The 26,302-nt window shown below is 37.1% G+C and overlaps 1 protein-coding gene and 1 non-coding gene across 2 annotated transcripts in view; one reads left to right on the top strand and one right to left on the bottom strand.

Annotated features, from left to right (window-relative positions):
• DACH2 (dachshund family transcription factor 2) overlaps window positions 1-26,302 on the bottom strand; it is an 856,348-nt gene that overhangs the window by 319,407 nt on the left and 510,639 nt on the right. The window contains exon 4 of the mRNA XM_027534851.1: window positions 2,303-2,434. Coding sequence (XP_027390652.1) covers window positions 2,303-2,434 — 132 coding nt within the window. The remainder of the gene's footprint in view (window positions 1-2,302; window positions 2,435-26,302) is intronic.
• On the top strand, window positions 25,159-25,261 carry LOC113888262. Its single transcript, XR_003509900.1, has one exon. It is a non-coding gene; the product is annotated as a U6 spliceosomal RNA (small nuclear RNA).

Raw genomic sequence — 26,302 nt, 5'->3', positions numbered from 1 at the left:
ATTACAGCTCTGTTTACAATAGCTCGAACATGGAAGCAACCTAGATGTCCACTGGCAAACAAATGCATAAGAAAGTTGTGGTACATATGCACAATGGAATATTACTCAGTATTAAAAAGATTGCATTAGAACCTATTCTAATGAGGTAGATGAAACTGGAACCTATTATACAGAGTGAAGTAAGTCAGAAAGATAAATACCAATAAAGTATACTAACGCATATATATGAAATTAAAATGATGGTAACAATGACCCTACATGTGAGATAGCAAAAGAGATACTGATGTAAAGAACAGACTTTTGGACTCTTTGGGAGAAGACGAGGGTGGAATGATTTGAAAGAATAGCACTGAAACATATATATTACCATATGTGAAATAGATCGCCAGTCCAGGTTCAATGCATGAGACAGGGCACTCAGGGCCAGTGCATTGGGACGTCCCTGAGGGATGGGATGGGGAGGGAGGTGGGAGAGGGATTCAGGATGGGGGACACATGTGCACACATGGTTGATTCCTGTCAATATATTTGAAAAACCACTACAATACTTTAAAGTAATTATCTTCTAAGTAAAATAAATAAATTAATTTAAAAATTTATTCCAAGGTTAAACAAAATAAAATTCCTCTTACAAAACAACATTGAAGTGGAGGAGAATGTGAAAAGGGTACATACTTTGGACTTAACCATATACGGTTGAAACTGAGCTCTGCCACTTACTAGCTTTGTGATTATCAGCAAAGCTTAAACACTCTGTGCCTCTGTTTCACCATCTGCAAAATGGAAATTTTGAAAATTCCATTTTCCCAGGAATTTGGTAAGAAATAAACTAGTTAACATGAGAGATAGAAGATGGATAATTTCAAGAAATCTAATGCACAACACTATGATTGGAATTAACAATATGGTATTGTATATTTAAAAGTTGCTATTAGAATTGATCCTAAAAGTTCTCACTACCAAAACAGAAATGATAATTATGACATAATAGAGGTGTTAACATTATTGTTAATAATTATAAAGTAATATATAAGTGCATCAAATCAACACTGTGTACATTTCAAACTTACACAATATAAAAATGAACATGTTTCCATTTATTCCCCATTGTGAACACTGGTTGAAGACCAATTCCCACTCCATAATTCCCCATGAACACTTCAACTTTACATGAGTTTATTATGTTGAAATGATTCAGTAATTTATTTCTTTAATTCTCCTTTCCTTTTCTCTTCAAAAGAAAGTCCCAAAATGCTTGAAATTTTATGAGCCTAATAGAAGAGAGAAAATGCTGCTACCTATTTGCCTATCAAATTATATTGAATTTAACTGAAAAAGCATATTGGAAGCTTGTGGCTCCTATGACCATTATTGGTTGCCCCTTATTATTCCTTATTAAAAGTACACTTTATTTATTTGTCTAGTTATTTATCCATTCACGTGTGTTACACAGATAGTCATAATCCCACCTACTTCCTAAAGAGATCTCGAGGGTGATCTTATGATCAAAGTCAAGGTACAATTATTACAGGGTAATGGGAAAAAAAAAAAAAAAAACAGTTACTAAGAAGGAAGAGGACATTCCATTTCACAGGCATTTTTCTCATTTCCTTCCCACCCCCATCTTTTTTCTTTGCTTTCTGCTTGTTCTACCACATTTCTTTAGCCCCTACTGATAATGCCTCATCTCCTAGCACCTCAAAACAAAGGTAGATTCTCAGTATTGCATTTCAGTGTTAAATTTAGAAAAAAAAAAAAAAAAGTGAAGAAGGCTGTGGTGAAACTGAAGTAGGCATCATTTAGTAAGCAAAGGGTGCAATAGGTAGCACTATAAAAATTAGAATTTAACCCCACAACAACAAACAATGGAGATACTAAATGTTTCCTGAAATGAGGTTTTGATCTATAATAGTTTTCTAATTTCAATGTACAAGTTAGAGGTAGGATTAAGCCTCCTTTTTTGTGTGCATGTGTGCTAAATTGCTTCAGTTGTGTCTGACTCTGTGTGACACTAACAGCAGGCTGCCAGGCTCCTCTATCCATGGGATTCTGCAGGCAAAAATACTGGATTGGGTTGCTGTGCCCTCCTCCAGGAGATCTCCCTGACCCAAGTATCGAACATCTTTTACATCTCCTGCATTGGCACGTGGGTTCTTTACCACTGAGCCACCAGGGAAGCCCCCTCCTTTTGTAGTAGCTGCTTATAATCAAAGTATACATGTTATTCTCTCCTTTCCTCCTCTCTCCAATTCCAGAATAAGTCAAAGAGAGCCACCTGCCTTGGATTCCTAAAGACACTCACCTGTATGAGAATTAAGATCATCAGGCTCTGATTCATTTCCATTTTGACTTCCTTTTCCCTGAAGAGTGTTCATGGCTATAAGCTTCATCTTCTGCAGCTTCATTGCCTCAGCCATTGCTGCAGCTGTTATACCTAAAACCAGAACCATTCCTTTTAAAACAGGGATCATTTCTTAATGTAATTGAAAACAGGATACGTTTAACAGGGCTATACTAGACAGCACAAGCCAAAAGGAAACCCGAGTCTAATTTATGAACAATATCCTTTCAAAATTTAATTTTCTACTCTTGTAATAACTTCATCTTACAATGGACAAGTTGAAAATCTGAAAAAAAAAGTATTAAATATGCATCTGATTCTCAATTCAAAACAGAGAAAACATAGAGCATAACATGGAAAACTTGGGAAAATACCAAAACTCTTGCTAATATCTTCTGGTGTCTAGTAAGAGCTCTGGATAGTTGATTAAGACAGAACTCACTATGCACTAAAAACCCATCTAAGACAAAACTGTCAGAAGAAGCACTCTGAAATGGTATAGGGAATGACTTTCTATGGAATATCCTTGTTGACCCTTCTGCTAAAGAATGGGCTATTTTGCCTCGAAAGTTACCTTAGCAAAAAAGAATAAAGGGGAGTAAACATTTAAGTAGTCATCATACTTTTACTGGCCTCCTTCTTATACGCTGAGAGAAAAAAAAGAAAAAAAGAAAACATAGCAGATCACTGCAGAAAGTGTGCCAGCCCTTGCAATATAATTACATTATTTTATTAATATAAAGCAATTTTTACAATGCTTGTGTAAACTCACCTATATTCATACACAAACCTCCACACACAAATACCACACACATTTCTATATCCATGTGAACCCATAAATACAGACACATGTGCATATTACATTCACACATCAGATTTGCCAATTTAGAAAGAATGTGTACAGGTGGAGGAATGGAAGAACATATGCTAACCCCTTCTTATGAGAACATCAGAATCACAGTTAACTGCTAAGCAACCATTCACAAAAAGACACTGAAATGTACCAAAATGATACCCAATAAAATAAAATTGGAAGAATAAAAAAAAAAAAAAAAAAAAAACAAAGAAAAATCCACAATGAGACGGGAACAGGGACACAATCACGATAAAATCAAATCCCATACCTGCCATGTGGAAGATTCACAAAGTGGAAAACAATTATACCACAAAAGTTCTCCCACTGAAGTAAAGGTCTGAGACCCACTTCAGTCTTCCCAGCATGAGGATCTGACAACAGGCAGAGACAACCCCAGAACATCTGGCTTTGAAGGCTAGCAGTGTGTGCCTGCAGGAATTACACCAGACTGGGGGAAACAGGCTCTACTCTTGGAGGGTACACACAAGGACCCATGTGCACCAGGACCCAGGGAAATGAAGCAGTGACCCCATAAGAGACTGGGTCAGATATACTGGCTGGTATTGGAGGGTCTTTCATGGGGCGGTAGGGCTGGGGACCACTGTGGGGGCAAATAAACTTGCAGCAACAATTATAGGGGGCACTCATGGTGTGAGATACTGCAGAGGTTACAACTAGCCCCACCAACAGCCTGTAGGCACCAGTACTGGGAAGCCTCTGGCCAAACAAGTAAAAGGGTGGGGAACATAGCTCTACCCATCAATAGCTGCTGCTGCTACTGTTAAGTTGCTTCAGTCGTGTCCGACTCTGTGCAACCCCATAGACAGCAGCCCACCAGGCTCCCCCGTCCCTGGGATTCTCCAGGCAAGAATACTGGAGTGGCTTGCCATTTCCTTCTCCAGTGCATAAAAGTGAAAAGTGAAAGTGAAGTCGCTCAGTCGTGCCTGACTCTTAGCGAGCCCATTGACTGCAGCCCACCAGGCTCCCCCGTCCATGGGATTTTCCAGGCAAGAGTACTGGAGTGGGGTGCCATTGTCTTCTCCACCCATCAATACAAAAGTGGCTAAAAGTCTTACTGAATACAGCCCTGCCCACCAGAAGGACAAGAACTGGCTCCATTCATCACCAATCTCTACCTTCAGGAAGCCTACACAAGCCTCTTAGATAGCCTCATCAATCAGAGGACAGATAGCAGAAGCAAGCAGAACTACAATCCTACAGCCTGCAGAACAGAAACAACAATCACAGAAAGTTAGACAAAGCAAAATGGCAAAGAAGTATCTCCCAGATAAAGTGACAACTACCAGAATAACTAAGTGAAGTAGGCAACCTTCAGAAAAAGAATTCAGAATAATGGCAGTGAAGATGATCCAGGATCTCAGAAAAAGAATAAAGGCGAAGATCAAGAAGACACAATAAATATTTAAGAAAGATCTAGAAGAACTAAAGAACAAACAAACATGAAAAATATAATAGCTGAAATGAAAATGCACTAGAAGGAATCAATAGCAGAATAACTTTGGCAGAAGAATGGATATCGAACACAGAATAGCAGAAATTACTGCCACAGAATAGAATAAAGAAAAATAAATTAAAACAGCCTAAGAAACATCTGGAAGAACAGTATATGAATCAATATTCACATTATAGGTGTTCCAGAAGTAGAGGACAGAGAAAAAGGATCTGAGAAAATATTTGAAGAGATAATAGCTAAAAACTTCCCTAACATGGAAAAGGAAACAGTCACCCAAATCCAGGAAGCACAGAGTTTTAGGCAGAATAAATCCAAGGAGGAACATACCGAGACATGTAGTAACCAAACTGATAAAAATTAAAGACAAAGAAAACTATGAAAAAAGCTACCAGGAAAAAGCAACAAATAATAAACAAGGGAACTCTCATAAAGTTATGAGTTGATTTCTCAACAGGAACTCTGCAAGCGAGAAAGGAGTGGCAAGATATATTTAAAATGATGAAAAGGAAGAAACCACAGCCTAGAATATTCTACCCAGCAAGACACTCATTCAAGTTCAATGGAAAAATCAAAAGCATCACAAACAAGCAAAGTTAAGTGAATTCAGCACCACCAGACAAGCTTTACAACAAATGCTAAAGGTACTTCTCTAATTGGAAAAGGACACAACTAGAAACAAGAATTCAGTACCACCAGACAAGCTTTGCAACAAATGCTGAAGGGACATTTGTAATTGGAAAAAGAAAAGGTCACAACTAGAAACAAGAAACTTATGAATGGAAAAGCTCATCAGTAAAGACAACCACATAGTAAAGTTAGGAAATCATCCACACACAAATGTGGTATTTAAACCAGCAATTGTTAGAAGAGAAGAACACAAATGTAGGGTATGGGAAATGCATCTGAAATTAAAAGACCAGCAACTTAAAACAATTTTATTCATATATAGATTGCCATATTTAAATGTCATGTTAATGGCAAGCTGAAAATCAACGATAGACACACACACACACAAAGGAATAAAAATACAACACTAAGATTAATTATCAAATCACAAGAGAAAAGAACAAAAGAGGAAGGGAAGAAAATGTACTTATAAAAACAAATCCAAAACAATTGACAAGATGGCAATAAGAATATTCATATAGATTATTACCCTTAACATAAACAGATGAAATACTCCAATCAAAAGACACAGATTGGCTGCCTGGATACAAAATCAAGACTTGTATATATGCTGCTACAAGAGATCTACTTCAGACCTAGGGACACATACAAACAGAAAGTGAGGGGGTACGAAAAGATAATCCATGCAAACAGAAAGCGAAAGAAAGTTAAAATTGCAATACTAAAATCAGAAGAAATACTTTAAATAATATAAGAGACAAAGGAACACTTTATAATGATCAAGAGATCAAGCTAAAAATAAGATATTACAAATATATATGCACCCAACATAGAAAAACCTCAATATATAAGGCAAGTATCAATAGCCATAAAGGGAGAAATTGACAGTAATGCAGTAACACCAGGGGATTTAGCCCACTTACACCAATGGACAGAACATCCAGACAGAAAATCAATAAGGAAAAACAGGCCTTGAAAGACACATTAGTTCTGATAAACTTAACTGATTTTTATAGAGCTTTCCAACCAAAAACAGCAGAATACCTATTCTTCTCATGGGCTCAATGAACATTCTCCAAGATTGACCACATACTGGGCCACAAAAAGTCTTGGTAAATTTAATAAAACTGAAGTTATATCAAGCATCTTTTCTGACCAAAACACTATCAAATTGGCAATTATCTACAAGAAAATAAAAACTCTAAAAATCACAAACATGTGGAGGCTAAATGATATTGTACACAAGAATCAATTGATCACTAAAGAAATAAAAGAGGAAATAAAAAAAAATAGAGACAATGAAACAAAAACACAACATTCCAAAAGCTGTGCAAAAACAGTTCTGATATGGAAGTTTATAGAAATACACTCTTACCTCAGGAAACAATAAAATCTCAAATAAACAACCTAACTTTACCCCTAAAGCAACTAGACAAAGAAAAACTAACAGAACCCAGAGAGCATGAGGAAAGAAATTTAAAAATCAGAGCAGAAATAAATTAATTAGAAACAGAAATATTTAGAAAAAAAGAAAAGATCAATGAAACTAAAAATGGCTTCTTTGAGAAGATAAAACTGACAAATTTTTAGCATATACTTTTGCTTTTCATGCTGTTAAAAGAAAAAGCAAGGGAATTCTACAGAAATATCTACTTCTACTTCATTTACTATGCTAAAGCCTTTGACTGTGTGAATCACAACAAACTGTGGGGAATTCTTAAAGATATGGGAATACCAGACCATCTTACTTGCCTCCTGAGAAACCTGTATGCAGGTCAAGAAGGAACAGTTAGAACTGGACATGGAACAACAAACTGGTTCAAAGTTGAGAAAAGAGTACATCAAGGCTATATATTGTCACCCTGCTTACTTAACTTATATGCAGAGTAATTCATGCAAAATGCCAGGTTGCATGAATCACAAGCTGGAATCAAGATTGCTAGGAGAAATATCAATAACCTCAGATATGCAGATAACACCAACATAATTGCAGAAAATGGAGAGGAACTAAAAAGCATCTTGATCAAGGTGAAAGAGGAGAGTGAAAAAGCTGGCTTAAAACTCAACATTCAAAATACTAAGATCATGGCATCTGGTCCCATCACTTCATGACAAATAGATGGGAGAACAATGGAAACAGTAATAGACTTTATTTTATTGGGCTGAAAAATCACTGAGGGTGATAACTGCTGCCATGAAAATAAAAGACGCTTGCTCCTTGAAAGGAAAACTATGACAAACCTAGACAGCATATTAAATAAAGAGACATCACTTTGCTGAAAAAGGTCCATATATTCAAAGCTATGATCTTTCCAGCAGCCATATACAGATGTGAGAGTTGGACCGTAATGAAGGCTGAGAGCCAGATAATTGATGCTTTTGAACTGTGGTGCTGGAGAAGATTCTTGAGAGCCTCCTGGACTGCAAGGATATCAAACCAGTCAATTCTAAAGGAAATCTATCCTTAATATTAATTGGGAAGACTGATGCTGAAGCTGAAGCACCAATATTTGGTCACCTGATGTGAAGAGCCAAATCATTGGAAAAGACCTGACACTGGGAAAGATTGAGGGCAGGAGGAGAAGGAGGGTGATAGAGGATGAGATGGTTGGATGGTGTCATCGACTGAATGGACATGAGTTTGAGCAAACTTCAGGAGATAGTGAAGGACAAGGAAGCCTGGGGGGGGGGCAGCAATCTATGGGTTTGTAAAGAGTTAGACATGACTGAGCAGCTGAACAACAACAAACCTTTAGTAAGACTTATCAAGCAAAAATTAAAGGCGAGGGCTCAAATCAATATAATTAGAAATGAGAAAGGAAATGTTACAATGGACATCAGGTAATACAAATGATCATAAGATACTACTACAAGCAACTATTTATCAATTAAATGGTCAAACTGGAAGAAATGGAAAAATTCTTAGAAAGGTATAATCACCCAAGACTGAAACAGATAGAACCATATAATATGAATAGAGCAATTAAATGTACTGAAATTGAAACTATGATTTAAACATTCTCAACAAACAAAGTTAAAGAACCAGATGGCTTCACAAACAATGTCTATCAAACATTTAGAAAAGAGTTAACAGCTATACTTCTGAAATGATTCCAAAAAGTTACAGATGAAAGAACACTCCCAAACTCAGTATATTAGGTGACCATCACCCTGATACACAAACTAGACAAAGATAGCATTCACAAAACAGAAAAATACAAGCCAATATCACTGATGAAGGTAGACACGAAAAACCTCAACAAAATTCTAGCAATCTGAATTCAATAATATAGTAAAGGCATTATCCACCATGATCAAGTGGGAATCATCCCATGAATGCAAGGGTTTTCCAATATCCAAAAATCAGTGTAAAACACTGTACTGAAGAATAAAAACAATATGATCATCATACTAGATGCAGAAAAAGCTTTGACAAAATTCAGCACCCATTTATGATTGAAAAAAAAAAAAAAGAAGTCTCCAGAAAGTTGGCTTCGAAGGAACATAACGTAGTAAAGGCCATATAAGACAAACTAGACATTACATGGTAAAAAGTTGAAAGCATTTCCTCTACAATCAGCGAGAAGACAAGGATATCTACACTCTTCATCATTATTCAGTATCAGTCAGTTCAGTTCAGTTGCTCAGTCGTGTCCAATTCTTTGCAAACCCATGAATCACAGCAGACCAGGCCTCCCTGTCCACCACCAACTCGCAGAGTTTACCCAAACTGACTCATGTCCATCGAGTCAGTGATGCCATCCAGCCATCTCATCCTCTGTTGCCCCCTTCTCCTACTGTCCCCAATCCCTCCCAGCATCAGGGTATTTTCCAATGAGTCACCTCTTCGCATGAGGTGGCGAAAGTATTGGAGTTTCAGCTTCAGCATCAGTCCTTCCAATGAACACCCAGGACTGATCTCCTTTGGAGGGACTGGTTGGACCTCCTTGAAGTGCAAGGGACTCTCAAGAGTCTTCTCCAACACCACAGTTCAAAAGCATCAATTCTTCAGTGCTCAGCTTTCTTCACAGTCCAACTCTCACATCCATAAATGACCACAGAAAAAACCATAGCCTTGACTAGATGGATCTTTGTTGGCAAAGTAATATCTCTGCTTTTCAATATACTATCTACATTGGTCATAACTTTCCTTCCAAAGAGTAAGCGTCTTTTAATTTCATGGCTGCAATCATCATCTGCAGTGATTTTGGAGCGCAAAAAATAAATCTGACACTGTTTCCACTGTTTCCCCATCTATTTCCCATGAAGTGATGGGGCCAGATGCCATGATTTCGTTTTCTGAATGTTGAGCTTTAAGCCAACTTTTTCACTCTGCTCCTGCACCTTCATCAACAGGCTTTTTAGTTCCTCTTCACTTTCTGCCTTAAGGGTGGTGTCATCTGCATATCTGAGGTTATTGATATTTCTCCTAACAATCTTGATTCCAGCTTGTGTTTTTCCAGCCCAGCTTTTCTCATGATGTACTCTACATATAAGTTAAATAAGCAGGGTGACAATATACAGCCTTGACGTACTCCTTTTCCTATTTGGAACCAGTCTGTTTTTCCATGTCCAGTTCTAACTGTTGCTTCCTGACCTGCATATAGCTTTCTCAAGAGGCAGTTCAGGTGGTCTGGTATTCCCATCTCTTTCAGAATTTTCCACAGTTTACTGTGATCCACATAGTCAAAGGCTTTGGCATAGTCAATAAAGCAGAAATAGATGTTTTTCTGGAACTCTCTTGCTTTTGTGATGATCCAGCGGATGTTGGCAATTTGATCTCTGGTTCCTCTGCCTTTTCTAAAACCAGCTTGAACATCTGGAAGTTCATGGTTCACATACTGCTGAAGCCTGGCTTGGAGAATTTTGAGTATTACTTTACTAGCATGTGAGATGAGTGCAATTGTGCTGTAGTTTGAGCATTCTTTGGCATCGCCTTTCTTTGGGATTGAAATGAAAACTGACCTTTTCCAGTCCTGTGGCCACTGCTGAGTTTTCCAAATTTGCTGGCATATTGAGTGCAGCACTTTCACAGCATCATCTTTTAGAATTTGAAATAGCTCAACTGGAATTCCATCACCTCCATTAGCTTTGTTCGTAGTGATGCTTTCTAAGGCCCACTTGACTTCACATTCCAGGATGGCTGGCTCTAGGTGAGTGATCACACAATCATGATTATCTGGGTCATGAAGCTCTTTTTTGTACAGTTCTTCTGTGTATTCTTGCCACCTCTTCTTAATGTCTTCTGCTTCTGTTAGGTCCATACAATTTCTGTCCTTTATTGAGCTCATCTTTACATGAAATATTCCCTTGGTATCTCTAATTTTCTTGTAGAGATCTCTAGTCTATCACATTCTGATTTTTTCCTCTATTTCTTTGCACTGATTGCTGAGGAAAGCTTTCTTATCTTTCTTTGCTATTTTTTGGAACTCTGCATTCAGATGTTTATATCTTTCCTTCTCTCTTTTGCTTTTCATTTTGCTTCTTTTCACAGCTATTTGTAAGACCTCCTCAGACAGCCATTTTGCTTTTTTGCATTTCTTTTCCATGGGGATAGTCTTGATCCCTTTCTCCTGGACAATGTCATGAACCTCCATCCATAGTTCATCAGGCATTCTATCTATCATATCTAGTCCCTTATATCTATTTCTCACTTCCACTGTATAATCATAAGGGATTTGATTTAGGTCATACCTGAATGGTCTAGTGGTTTTCTGGAACCACTTTCTTCAATTTAAGTCTGAATTTAGCAATAAAGAGTTCATTATCTGGGCCACAGTTAGCTCCTGGTGTTGTTTTTGCTAACAGTATAGAGCTTCTCCATCTTTAGCTGCAAAGAATATAATCTGATTTTGGTGTTGACCATCTGGTGATATCCATGTGTCGAATCTTCTCTTCTGTTGTTGGAAGAGGGTGTTTGTTACGACCAGTGTGTTCTCTTGGCAAAAGTCTATTAGCCTTTGCCCTGCTTCATTCTGTACTCCAAGGCCAAATTTGCCTGTTACCCCAGGTGTTTCTTGACTTCCTACTTTTGCATTCTGGTCCCCTGTAATGAAAAGACATCTTTTTTGGGTATTAGTTCTAAAAGGCCTTGTATATCTTCATAGAACCATTCAACTTCAGGTTCTTCAGCATTACTGGTTGGGGCATAGCCTTGGATTACCGTGATATTGAATGGTTTGCCTTGGAAATGAACAGAGATCATTCTGTCGTTTTTAAGACTGCATCCAAGTACTGCATTTTAGACTCTCTTGTTGACCATGATGGCTACTTCATTTCTTCTAAGGGATTCCTGCCCACAGTAGTAGATATAATGGTCATCTGAGTTAAATTCACCCATTTCAGTCTATTTTAGTTCACTGATTCCTAGATAGTTTTCAATATTCTAGCTAAGACAATCAGAGAAGCCAAAGAGAAGGACTCCAAATTGGAGAAGAGGTAAAACTGTCACTGTTTGCAAATGACAAAGAAAATCTTATAGATGCTACCAGAAAAATACTAGTGCTCAACAATGAATTTGGTTAAGAGGCAAAATTAATACAGAGAAATATGTTGCATTTCTATACACTAACAATGAAAAGTCACAAAGAGAAATTAAAGAAACAACACCATGTACCATTGCATCAAAAATAATAAAGTGTTTAGGAATAGACATACTTAAGGAGACAAAAGACCTGTTCTCTGAAAATGATGATGCTGATTAAAGAAATTGAAACCAACATAAACAGATGGATAAAAATATACCGTATTCTTGGATTGAAAGAATCAATATTGTTAAAATGCTTACAGTACCTAAGACAATCTACAGATTCAATGCAGTCACCATCAAATCACCAATTGTATTTTTCACAGAACTAGAGCAAAAAAATCTTAAAATATCTATGGAGATACAAACGAACCCAAATAGCACAAACCTGAGAAAGAAAAAAGAGAGCTGGAGGAATCAGTCTCCCTGACTTCAGAGTATACTACAAAGCCATAGTCATCAAAACGGTATGGTATTGGCACAAAAACAGAAATATAGATTAATGGAACAAGAAAGCAAGCCCAGAAATGAACCCACAAATCTATGATCAATTAATCTAAAACACTGGAGGTAAAACTATATAGTGGAGAAAAGACAGTCTCTTCAATAAATGGTACTGGGAAAACTGGATAGCTACATGTAAAAAAAAAAAAATGAAAATAGAATGCTCTTTAACATCACTCACAAAAAATAAGCTTAAAAAAATGGATTAAAGACCCTAGTGTAAATTTGGATACTATAAAACTCTTAGAGGAAAACATAGAAAGAAGACTCTCTTTGATATAAATCATGGCAATATCCTTTATGATTCATCTGCTGGAGTAATGAAAATAAGAAGAAAAATAAACAAATGGGGCCTAATTAAAAAGCTTTTTCACAGCAAAAGAAACTACAAACAAGATGAAAAGACCACCCACAGAAAGGAAGAAGATATTTGCAAATGATGCAAGTGAAAATGGATTTATCTTCAAAATTTACAAACAGATCAGGTGTCTCAATATCAGTAAAACAAAAAACCTAATCAAAAAATTTGCAGAAGGACTAAATATAGACATTTCTCCAAAGAAGACATACAGGTGGCCAAGAGGCACACGAAAAGATGTTAAAAATTGCTAATTAAAAGAATTAAAATCAAAACCACCATGAGCTATTACTTCACACCTGTCAGAATGGACATCATTAAAAAATCTACAAACAATAAATGCTGGAGATGGTGTGGAGAAAAGGGAATTCTCCTATACTGTTTGTGGGAATGTAAATTGGTATAGTCACTATGGAGAACAGTCTGGAGATTCCTTAAAAAACTAAAAATAGAACTATCATATGATAGAGCAATCCCACTCTCAGGCATATATTCAGAGAAAAACTTTATTTGAAATTATGCATACACTCTAATATTCACCAAAGCACTGTTTACAGTAGCCAATACAGGGAAGTAAGATATATGCCCTTCTACAGATGAATGGATAAAGAAAATGTGATACATAAATAAAACAGAATATTACTCAGACATAAACAAAAGAATGAAATAATTCCATCTGTAGCAACATGAATGGATCTGGAGACCATCATACTAAGCAAGTCAGGGAGACAAAGACAAATGTTATGATATCACTTACATGTGGAATCTAAAATAAGAAAGATACAAATGAATTTCTCTACAAAACAAAAACAAACTCACAGGCTTAGAGAATGAATTTATGATTACCAGGGAGAAATGTAGGGGCAAGGAGATAGACTGGAAGCTTGAGATTGACATGTACATACTGCTAGATTTAAAATAATCAACAACTACTTACTATAATATATATACGGCAATTTTTTTAACTCTATGTAAACAGTTCAGTTCAGTTCAGTCGCTCAGTCGTGTCCGACTCTTTGCGACCCCATGAATCGCAGCACGTCAGGCCTCCCTGTCCATCACCAACTCCCAAGATATAATATGAATACTCAGGTTTGAAATTTTTCCTCCTATGAAGTCTGTATCAGGCTAAACCATAGAAATATATCAGGAAATAGGTACTAAAAATAGATCAATCCATACTTCACCAATGCTTTCCAAAATATCTAGTGAATTCAACTACATTATTTTTTATTTTATATTAATTAATTTATTTAGTTTTGGTGGCACTGGGTCTTTGTTGCTACACACAAGGCTTTCTCTAGGTGAAGCAAGCAGGTGCTACTTCTTATTGAGAAGCACAGGCTCTAAAGCCTATGGGCTTCAGTAGCTGTGGCTCACAGGCTGTAGAGTGAATGCCCAGTAGTTGGGGTGTGCAAGCTCAGTTGCTCTGCAGCAGGTGGGATCTTAGCTCCCAGACCAGGGAACAAATCCAGAATCCACGTCCCCTGCATTCCAAGTCACATTCTTAAAAAACTGAACCACCAGGGAAGTGCCTAAATTATTTATAGATATTATCAAAATCCCTAACCATCTACTGGTACACTGGTGCCATGAGCCAAAAAGAAAAAAAAGTTCTTGCCAATTTAAAACAATATTTTAGAATTCAGTCAAACCCATTCTCCCCTGCAAATGCAAATCAAATAACACATGTATTGATTGTTGCAAAAAGAAAATATAGCTACTATTATTATAAATACATATTATAAAGGACATGTGAATTCTTATCAAAGGTATAAGGGGAAGTAAATACAGCCTGGAACATCTGTCTATGTTTAGTGGCATCAATGAGCTCTTATTTTGTCACTCTGCACTTTTTGTAGTACATGGAAAATGCAAGATAAAGCAAACTTTTCTCCACATTAGCTTGTCTATGAATCATGGCAAGCAAAAGATCTGAAAGAAAATTGCTTTAATCTCTGAAATGATGGTACACGTTTGTGCATTTTCTAGATAGTCCTAGAGATTTTCTTGCCATATTTATCATTGCTGAATCCCAATTACTCAAACTGGCCTATCCAACATCCAAGGGTTACTATGAACAGAAAATATGATGACAATGATTTAAACAAAGGGATCCTGCTTAGAACTGCCAGGACTGAGTGCTTCAAAACTAAAAATGTATCAGGAAAAGTTTCCAAAATTTATATCTGATCTCCTGACTACCAACTCAGAACTGGATCTTAACTATAGTACTTATTGAATTACTGGTTGTTTCATTATCGGTAGTATAAATAGTGGATTTTTGTGTACAATATATGGATTCTTATGATATGAAAAATAAAAGTTGACATAATATCTTATAGACAGATAAGGTAAATGTATATCTAATACAATGACACTAAGAATTAATGAACAAGATTCCCCTACTATTTTTTTTTTCTTAAAAGATGGTAAGTTCCAGTATCAATTCATTTGTTCAAGAAAATGTTATCTGTATGTCACTGCAGAAAAAAAAAAAAAAAAAAAACAGTAAATTCAGAAAGTAATAAGGTGGTGAAGAATCATGGTATAATAGCACTACAAAGACATTTAAGAGCCATCTGGTTCAGTCTCTTCATTTTGAAGATGAGGAAACTGTCTCACCGTGATGTGTCATAGATAAGTTATTTAGGGGGAAACATGGAGCAAAACTCAAGTTTCCTGATGTGATCTAGATATATTTAAGTACTAAAGTTGTTCAAATATGAATTAATGAAAATCTCTAAAGGGATATGATCCCCTCGTCACACCACAGTCTCATATTGTATTTTATACTTCCTTACAATTTATTTGAGGTTTAGAGACCTAAACTCTAACACATATTTTGTATTGCCTCATGGTTCATATTACAGTGACTTTAGCCTTAAACAAAGTCTTAAACCCTACTTGTTGAATCTTCAGTACATCATTTGAATATCTATCTTCAGGGAAAACCAGAAACACATGAAAAGCAGTGGAAAAGATGTTATAGTTTATTTGGTATTTCATTAGCAATTTCTCTTCTCATTCAACTGATCAATTAAATTTTTAACCTCAAGATATGGCTCAGATGGATTTAGAACAGACAATTAGTTCCAGACACCAAGTTCTCAAAAAATAGCCCTGAAATAGAACATGCTGTGAAAATGATGCACTCAATATGTCAGCAAATTTGGAAAACTCAGCAGTGGCCACAGGACTGGAAAAGGTCAGTTTTCATTCCAATCCCAAAGAAAGGCAATGCCAAAGAATGCTCTAACTACCGCACAGTTGCACTCATCTCACACGCTAATAAAGTAATGCTCAAAATTCTCCAAGCCAGGCTTCAGCAGTACGTGAACCGTGAACTTCCTGATGTTCAAGCAGGTTTTAGAAAAGGAAGAGGAACCAGAGATCAAATTGCCAACATCCGCTGGATCATGGAAAAAGCAAGAGAGTTCCAGAAAAAGATCTATTTCTGCTTTATTGACTATGCCAAAGCCTTTGACTGTGTGGATCACAATAAACTGTGGAAAATTCTGAAAGTGATAGGAATACGAGACCACCTGACCTGCCTCTTGAGAAATCTGTATGCAGGTCAGGAAGCAACAGTGAGAACTGGACATGGAACAACACACTGGTTCCAAATAGGAAAAGGAGTACGTCAAGGCTGTATATTGTCACCCTGTTTATTTAACTTATATGCAGAGTACATCATGAGAAACGCTGGACTGGAAGAAACACAAGCTGGAATCAAGATTGCCAGGAGAAATATCAATAACCTCAGATATGCAGATGACACCACCCTTAAGGCAGAAAGTGAAGAGGAACTAAAAAGCCTCTTGATGAAAGTGAAAGGGGAGAGTGAAAATGTTGGCTTAAAGCTCAGCATTCAGAAAACAAAGATTATGGCATCTGGTCCCATCACTTCATGGGAAATAGATGGGGAAACAGTGGAAACAGTGTCAGGCTTTATTTCTGGGGGCTCCAAAACCACTTCAGATGGTGACTGCAGCCATGAATTTAAAAGACGCTTACTCCTTGGAAGGAAAGTTATGACCGGCCTAGATAGCATATTCAAAAGCAGAGACATTACTTTTCCAACAAAGGTCCGTCTAGAAGGCTATGGTTTTTCCTGTGGTCATGTGTGGATGTGAAAGTTGGACTGTGAAGAAGGCTGAGCGCCTAAGAATTGATGCTTTTGAACTGTGGTGTTGGAGAAGACTCTTGAGAGTCCCTTGGACTGCAAGGAGATCCAACCAGTCCATTCTGATGGGCAACTCAGAACTTACAGAACTAACACCCAAGAAAGATGTCCTTTTCATCATAGGGGACTGGAATGCAAAAGTAGGAAGTCAAGAGATGCCCAGAGTAACAGGCAAGTTTGGCCTCAGAGTACACAGTGAAGTAGGGCAAAGGCTAACAGAGTCTTCCCAAGAGAACACGGTGGTCATGGCAAACACCCTCTTCCAACAACACAAGAGAATATTCTACATATTGACATCACCAGATAGTCAATACCAAAATCAGACTGATTATATTCTTGCAGCCAAAGATGGAGAAGCTCTATACTCATCAGAAACAAGACTGGGAGCTGACTGTGGCTCAGATCATGAATTTCTTATTGCATAATTCAGCCTTAAGTTGAAGAAAGTAGGGAAAACCACTAGACCATCCAGTTATGACCTAAATCATATCCCTTATGATTATACAATGGAAGTGACAAATAGATTCAAGGGATTAGATCTGATAGACAGAGTGCCTGAAGAACTATGGATGGAGGTTCATGATGTTGTATAGGAGGTAGTGCTCAAGACCATCCCAAAGAAAAAGAAATGCAAAAAGAAAGGCCAAATGGAAAGTCCAGAGATAAATCCACGCACATATGGACACCTTATCTTTGACAAAGGAGGCAAGAATATACAATGGATTAAAGACAATCTCTTTAACAAGTGGTGCTGGGAAATCTGGTCAACCACTTGTAAAAGGATGAAACTAGACCACTTTCTAACACCATACACAAAAATAAACTCAAAATGGATTAAATATCTAAACGTAAGACCATAAACTATAAAACTCCTAGAGGAGAACATAGGCAAAACACTCTCCGACATACATCACAGCAGGATCCTCTATGACCCACCTCCCATAATATTGGAAATAAAAGCAAAAATAAACAAATGGGACCTAATTAACCTTAAAAGCTTGTGCACAACAAGGGAAACTATTAGCAAGGTGAAAAGACAGCCTTCAGAATGGGAGAAAATAATAGCAAATGAAGCAACCGACAAACAACTAATCTCAAAAATATACAAGCAACTCCTACAGCTCAACTCCAGAAAAATAAACGACCCAATCAAAAAATGGGCCAAAGAACTAAATAGACATTTCTCCAAAGAAGACATACAGATGGCTAACAAACACATGAAAAGATGCTCAACATCACTCATTATCAGAGAAATGCAAATCAAAACCACTATGAGATACCATTTCACACCAGTCAGAATGGCTGCCATCCAAAAGTCTACAAATAATAAATGCTGGAGAGGGTGTGGAGAAAAGGGAACCCTCTTACACTGTTGGTGGGAATGCAAACTAGTACAGCCACTATGGAGAACAGTGTGGAGATTCCTTCAAAAACTGGAAATAGAACTGCCTTATGATCCAGCAATCCCACTGCTGGGCATACACACTGAGGAAACCAGAAGGGAAAGAGACACGTGTACCCCAATGTTCATCGCAGCACTGTTTATAATAGCCAGGACATGGAAGCAACCTCGATGCCCATCAGCAGATGAATGGATAAGCAAGCTGTGGTACATATACACAATGGAGTATTACTCAGCCATTAAAAAGAATACATTTGAATCAGTTCTAATGAGGTGGATGAAATTGGAGCCTATTATACAGAGTGAAGTAAGCCAGAAGGAAAAACATAAATACAGTATACTAACACATATATATGGAATTTAGAAAGATGGTAACAATAACCCGGTGTACGAGACAGCAAAAGAGACACTGATGTATAGAACAGTCTTATGGACTCTGTGGGAGAGGGAGAGGGTGGGAAGATTTGGGAGAATGGCATTGAAACATGTAAAATATCATGTAAGAAACGAGTTGCCAGTCCAGGTTCAATACACGATACTGGATGCTTGGGGCTAGTGCACTGGGACGACCCAGAGGGATGGTATGGGGAGGGAGGAGGGAGGAGGGTTCAGGATGGGGAACACATGAATACCTGTGGCGGATTCATTTTGATATTTGGCAAAACTAATACAATTATGTAAAGTTTAAAAATAAAATAAAATTAGGGGGAAAAATCAATGAAAAAAAAAAAAAAAGAAAGGCAAAATTGTTGTCTGAGGAGGCCTTACAAATAGCTGAGAAAAGAAGAGAAGCGAAAGGCAAAGGATAAAAGGAAAGATATACCCATTTGAATGCAGAGTTCCAAAGAATAGCAAGGAGAGCTAAGAAATCCCTCCTCAGTTATCTATGCAAAAGAATAGAGGAAAAGAATGGAATGGGGAAGACTAGAGATCTCGTCAAGAAAATTAGAGATACCAAGGGAACATTTCATGCAAAGATGGGCACAATAAAGGACAGAAATTGGATGGACCTAATAGAAGCTGAAGATATTAAGAAGAGGTGGCAAGAATACACATAAAAACTATACAGAAAAGATCTTCATGACCCAGATAAGCACAATGGCGTGTTCACTCACCTAGAGCCAGACATTCTGGAATGAGAAGTCAAGTGGGCCTTAGCACTATAAACAAACTTAGTGGAGGTGATGGAATTCCAGTTGAGCTATTTCAAATCCTAAAAGATGATGTTGTTAAAGTGCAGAACTGAATGTGTCAGCAAATTTGGAAAACTCGGCAGTGGCCTCAGGACTGGAAAAGGTCAGTTCTCATTCCAATGCCAAAGAATGTTCAAACTACTGATCAATTGCACTCATCTCACATGCTAGCAAAGTAATGCTCCAAATTCTCCAAGCCAGGCTTCAACAGTAGGTAAACCATAAATTTTCAGATATTCAAGCTGGACGTAGAAAAGGCAGATGAACCAGATATCAAATTGCCAATATCCGTTGGATCATCAAAAAGGCAAAAGAATACCAGAAAAACATCTACTCTGCTTTATTAATTACTCCAAAGCCTTTGCCTATGTAGATCACCACAAACTGTGGAAAATTCTATAAGAGATGGGAATGCCAGACTACCTTACCTCCTTCCTGAGAAATTTGTATGCAGGTCAAGAAACAACAGTTAGAACTGGACATTGAACAACAGACTGGTTCCAAATTGGGAAAAGAGTACTTCAAGACTGTATATTGTTACTTTGCTTATTTAACTTATATGCAGAGTACATCATGCAAAATGCTGGGCTGGATGAAGCACAAGTGGGAATCAAGATTTCCAGGAGAAATATCAAAAACCTCAGATACACAGATGACACCACCCTTATGGCAGAAAGCAAAGAAGAGCTAAAGAGCCTCTCATTGAAAGAGAAAGAGGAGAGTGAAAAAGCTGGCTTAAAACTCAACATTCAAGTCCAGGTTCAGTGCACAATGCTGGATGCTTGGGGCTGGTGCGCTGGGACGGCCCAGGGGGATGGTATGGGGAGGGGGGAGGGAGGAGGGTTCAGGATGGGGAGCACGTGTATACCTGAAATTTTTTTAATTTTAAAAATAAAAAAAAAATAAATAAAAAAAAAAAAAAGAAAGAAACACACACAGCACCATATGTAAACTAGACAGCCTGAGGGCATTTGCTGTATGACTCAGGGAGCTCAAACTGGTGCTTGGTGACAACCTAGAGGGGTGGGATGGGATGGGAGGTGGGAGGGAGGTTCAAGAGGGAGGGGACATATGCATACATACGGCTGATTCATGTTGATGTATGGAAGAAACGAGTACCATATTGTAAAACAATTATCCCTCAATTAAAAACAAATAAAAAGTTTAAAAAAAGAAAAAAAAAAACTCAACATTCAAAAAACAAAGATCATGGCATCTGGTCTGATCACTTCATGGAAAACAGATGGGAAGCAATGGAAACACTTTATTTTTTTTTAAATAAAAAGACTTTATTTTGGAGGGTGTCAAAATCACTGTAGATGGTGACTGCAGCCATGAAATTAAAAGACACTTGTCCTTTGGAAGAAAAGCTATGACCAACCTAGATAGCATATTAAAAAGCAGAGACATTACTTTGCTGACAAAGGTCCATCTAGTCAAAGCTATGGTTTTTCCAGTAGTCATGTATGGGTGTGAGAGTTGGAGTATAAAGAAAGCTGAGCGCCAAAGAATTGATGCTTTTGAACTGTGGTGTTGGAGAAGACTCTTGAGCATCCCTTGGACTGCAAAGAGATCAAATTAATCAATCCTAAAGGAAACCAGTCCTGAATATTCACTGGAAGGACTGATACTGAAGCTGAAACTGCAGTACTTTGGCCACCTGATTGGAAGAGCCGACTCATTAGTAAAGACTGATGCTAGGGAAGATTGAAGGTAGGAGGAGATGGAGGACAATAGAGGATGAGATGGTTGGATGGCATCACCAACTGGATGGACATGAGTTTAAGCAAGCTCTGGGAGTTGATGATGGACAGGAAAGCCTAATATGCTGCAGTCCATGGTATCACAAAGAGTGGGAAACAACTGAGAGACTGAACTGGAACTGGAATAAGAATGAAAGATGCCTTCAAAAATGAAAGTGCTATAATTATAGGTAAATATCTACATAAACATCTAGAAGCATAAAAGTTGTCTTCAGTAACTGAATTTGAAAGTGGTAACTTTTACATTATGTTTAAATTACATAGATTTAGCTGATTGATAATGATTTGGAAAGGCAGAGACTCATTGATACTGGGGAAATATTCACCTTCTGCATTGTCTAATACTTGTGCATTTACTCCTATAACCATAGCACCTTTCATACTTGTTCACCTACTTTCATAACTGGCTCATGGCTAGTCAGTATAATTATTGACCAAGTCATAAAAACAGCCCTTATAATCATTTACACTCACTCCCTAATCTACAATTCAACATAACAATATGAAAATACCCCAAATATCATAAATTCATGTGCATGAACATGTGCCCCTTGTGTGTGAGTATTATTATTATAAGTATTCAGATATTCAAACTCCAGCTTCAGATTTAGAGTAGTGTAGAAAGTTCTTAAGAGTAACAAGAACTTTAATGAATATCTAAACCAACCTCTCCATCTTACAAATGAAGAACTGGATCCTAAAGGGGATAAGTGAGAGACAATACAAAATAGACAGTAGGGCTACGATAAGAAATCAAGTATCTTGAGGCAATTTTATAGTTTCCTATTTGGATGAACTGTGCCCATCTCTTCATACGTTTGAAAGCTTTTCTGTCAAAACTGTGAATAAGTAAATTAATTAAAGGAGAACTATGAGTAATCAAATCTTGAGGTTTGCAATTACTGAAATGAAATGGGTCAGTTTATTGCAATATGGTTTTATTATTAAAATAACATTTAATTAAATTAATGGTGTTGCATTAATAATATCACTCCAAAAATGAAAAACAGTTTATATCTCCCTCATTATGTCTCTCTACTGTCAAGTACTGCATGTTGGCTTGTTTATTGTTTACATTCAAAGCTACTTTGGGTTAAGTATGATGTACTAAAATATGAATAATGAAACATCTGGCGATATGAAATGTTAATGTGGTATATCACATTGAATCTAATGGAAACAATTTTGAAATTCCCTATAAATCAACTGGGTAGATGTAAGCCTTTTCAGAGGTAGTATTCAGACTAATTTTCAGGAAATGCTTATGCTCTGAACTCTGTTATTTGGAAAAACATTTGGACTCCAAAAGATTCAGAACTCAACTAACAGGAAAGCCATACAAATATAAGAATAGAATGAAAGATCAGAGAAGCCACATGCAAGTAGTTACAGACCACTTAAGTGAGGAGCAAATATTACAGTGATTCTTAGGAATCACCACTCAGGGATAGATACAAAATTTAAAACTACTCAGCTCAGCACCATGGCTAAGAGGGAAAGGCAGTCAAACATAGGTATATGCAGAGTTTGTAAAACATTTGCAGCTGTATGTGGGCTAGACATCACCAAAGCCATCAAATGATGTGAGACTGGAAATCTGCTATATTGGCATGAACTGTTTGTTCAGTTCAGTTCAGTTACTCAGTCGTGACTGATTCTTTGTGACTGCATGGACTGCAGGGCGACATGCTTCCCTGTCCGTCACCAACTCCCAGAGTTTACTCAAACACATGTCCATTGAGTCGGTGACGCCATCCAACCACCTCACCCTTTGTCATCCCCTTCTCCTTCTGCCCTTAATCTTTCTCAGCATCAGCGTCTTTTCAAATGAGTCAGCTCTTCACATCAGGTGGCCAAAGTATTGGAGTTTCAGCTTCAACATCAGTCCTTCCAATGTACATTCAGGACTGATTTCCTTTAGGATGGACTGGTTGGATTTCCTTGTAGTCCAAGGGACTGTCAAGAGTCTTCTCCAACACCACAGTTCAAAAGCATCAATTCTTCAGCACTCAGCTTTCTTTATAGTCCAACTCTAGTTTGTACACTTTGTTAAGCCACAGATAGATATGAAGAGAAGATACACTCAATCTTTGTTAAAGTTCAGCTTATTCTACAAAAACAGCAGATTGGAGAATGCACAATAAGGCAGTGAATTTGCCATTTAGAATGGGGCCAGAGATAGGAAAATGATAATTAGTAAGGGTTGGGAGGGAAAACAGCATTGCTCATTAGAAAGTGCAACCAAACCAGGAACCTAGGAGAAGGCTGACTTCTGCTTTGAGCAAACTGCTATCCTGTAGCCTGAAATGCCTAACAAAATTTGAGGTTGCCAAGCAACATTTTATTTTCCTATATACTATTATGAAAATGAATAAAAATACATTTTAAATGTCTTTGAGATTCTAATAATCTCTTCAAATGCTCCAATTACATCTAATGTTAAAAGATTAAAGCAAGAAAGAAACATCATATTGAACTTATACCAGTATATTTTATTTTCCATTTTCCTGCTTGTTCACGAAATGTTAAGAAAATTGATGAAAAAAGCAAGGATAGTTAGGAAGGTGAGAGAGTTTCATGACCAATTGAGCTAACACTAAGTTGGAAACAACAAATTTTATATACCACTTATCATATGCTACACAGTTGTAAGTTCTTTACATATTTACTTATTTAATATTTACAAAGCACTTCAGAGGGAAGTAGCATCAGTATTTCCATTTTTCAGATGAGGAAACTGATTTACAGAAACTGAAAAAACCTGTCAAATGAAAAACCTGTCAAAATTAACCTTCACAGCTAATAAGCCTTGAAGTTGTATTTAAACTCAGGTACACTGACTCCAGGTTTCCTTAATGTAGATATTTTCAAAGTTTATAATATGCTAGTATTTATTGTGACTTTCCAAAAGAGGTAGAGAACACACTATTTTCTAAACTTTTGCAATAATGGAACTTGTTTTTACAGAGTATCTATTAAAGACTCAAAAGACACCACTAATCCATAGAATGAAGTTTGAGAAATACTGTTGTAAACATTTTTTTTTAACTTGGATGCATGCTTAACTTCAACTATTTTGACACTATTTCTCTGTTTTTGAAATATATATTTATATAAATATATCAGGAATTTTTACATAGTTATAAATTTAAATTTAGGAGTTTTCAGTTTACATAATGTTAACTACTATCTCAGTTTTCACAGTTTACATACAATTAACTACTATCTCATTGGGTTATACTTGCCCTTGGTGATATCTTTTTAAATTAGAAATGTTCCAGGTTTTTAAGCATAGTCACTGACAATTATTATATTGTTGGTACCTCTCAATAGACCATTTCTTTTTCATGAAAATTTGAGCTATAAAAATTCTTCAAATGGTACACACAAGTTCTTATAGGTTATACATGTCCCTAGGTACTTTACTTGAGCATTTTTATATAGTATTATAGAGTAGACATGTCAAGATAATTTCTAAGGTCTTGCAGCCCTGACCTCCAATTGGTCTGATTTTCAAACGAGAATTGACACATCCAGCAAATATCATTGTAAGTCTATGGGAGGGTTGCATTAGACATAGATTAATGGTAACAAAACATCTCAAATTTCTGACATTAGGGCAAAGATTAGCTATTCCCAGGAAGCTGGGGACCCAAGACAAGTTGAAGGAGCTCCTTCCACAGCCCTTCCATCCTCAAGTGCAGGATTTTCTCGTATAGACCATCCCACCAAATAAGAAACCAAGCTACTAGTCTATGAAATATAGACTCTCGGATATCAGTCAACTTCCAAAAGCTACAGAAATAATTAAAAGCTAACACTTCATATACCAGAATGACCTTGAAAACTGTTGGAGTAGTCAACTTATTTTACTTTTTATATTTCATTTCATAGATATTCTTGACACTTTAAAAATATATTTGGGTGTCAGCTTCAATAGCTCATATACTAAAATTAGGACAAAACAGAGAAAACTACCATGGCCCCTGCACAAAGATAAAATGTGAATTTGTGGAGTGGTCAATATTTTTGGTGATAGTTGCACAACAGTGTGACTGTACTAAATGCCACTGAATAGTAGTCATAAAATTGTTAAAATTGTAGACTTTATACCATGTATATTTTATCAGAGGAAGAGAAAACATAATTGGGCAAGTTAGTGACCTCTTACAAATTAAAAACAGATTAACATGGATGTAAAAGAAGAAAAAAATTATTAACTTCTGGGATGCTGCAAAATTTGTGATTATTTTCTCCCATAGTTGCTCAAAGAAAGAATTTAAGTTTTGTGTTATACGTGTTGCTGTTTGTTGTTCAGCTGCTCAGTCATGTCCGGCACTTTATGATCCTATGGACTGCACCACAACAGGCTTCCCTGTCCTTCAACAACTCCAGGGCTTGCTCAAACTCATGTCCATTGAGTCGGTGATGCCATAAAAACATCTCATCCTCTGCCATCCCCCATCTCCTCCTGCCTTCAATCTTTCCCAGCAACACAGTCTTTTCTAATGAGTCAGCTCTTTGCATCAAGTGGACAAAGTATTGGAGCTTCAGCTTCAACATCAGTACTTTCAGCGAATATTCAGGACTGATTTTCTTTAGGATTGACTGGTTTGATCTTGCACTCCAAGAGACTCTCGAGAGTCTTCTTCAACAACACAGTTTGAAAGCATCAATTCTTCAGGGCTCAGCCTTCTATATCGTCCAATTCTGACATCCATATATAACTACCAGAAAAAACATACCTTTGACTAAATGAACTTTTGTCAGTAAAGCAATGTCTCTGCTTTTCAATATGCTGTTTAGGTTTGCCATAGCTTTTCTTCAAAGGAGCAAGTTGTTTTAATTTCATGGCTGCAGTCACCATCTGCAGTGATTCTGGAGCCCAAGAAAATAAAGTCTGTCACTGATTGATCTATTTGCCATGAAGTGATGGGACCAGATGCCATGATCTTAGTTTTATGAATGTTGAGTTTTAAGCCAGCTGTTTCGATCTCCTCTTTCACCTTCACCTTCATTAAGAGGCTCTTTAGTTCCCCTTCACTTTCTGCCATAAGGGTGGTGTCATCTTC

This window comes from Bos indicus x Bos taurus, chromosome X, assembly GCF_003369695.1.
Source record: "Bos indicus x Bos taurus breed Angus x Brahman F1 hybrid chromosome X, Bos_hybrid_MaternalHap_v2.0, whole genome shotgun sequence".
Taxonomy (NCBI): Eukaryota; Metazoa; Chordata; class Mammalia; order Artiodactyla; family Bovidae; genus Bos; species Bos indicus x Bos taurus.
Note: the sequence above shows the minus strand (reverse complement) of the source record. Positions and strands in the feature narration are given on the sequence as shown.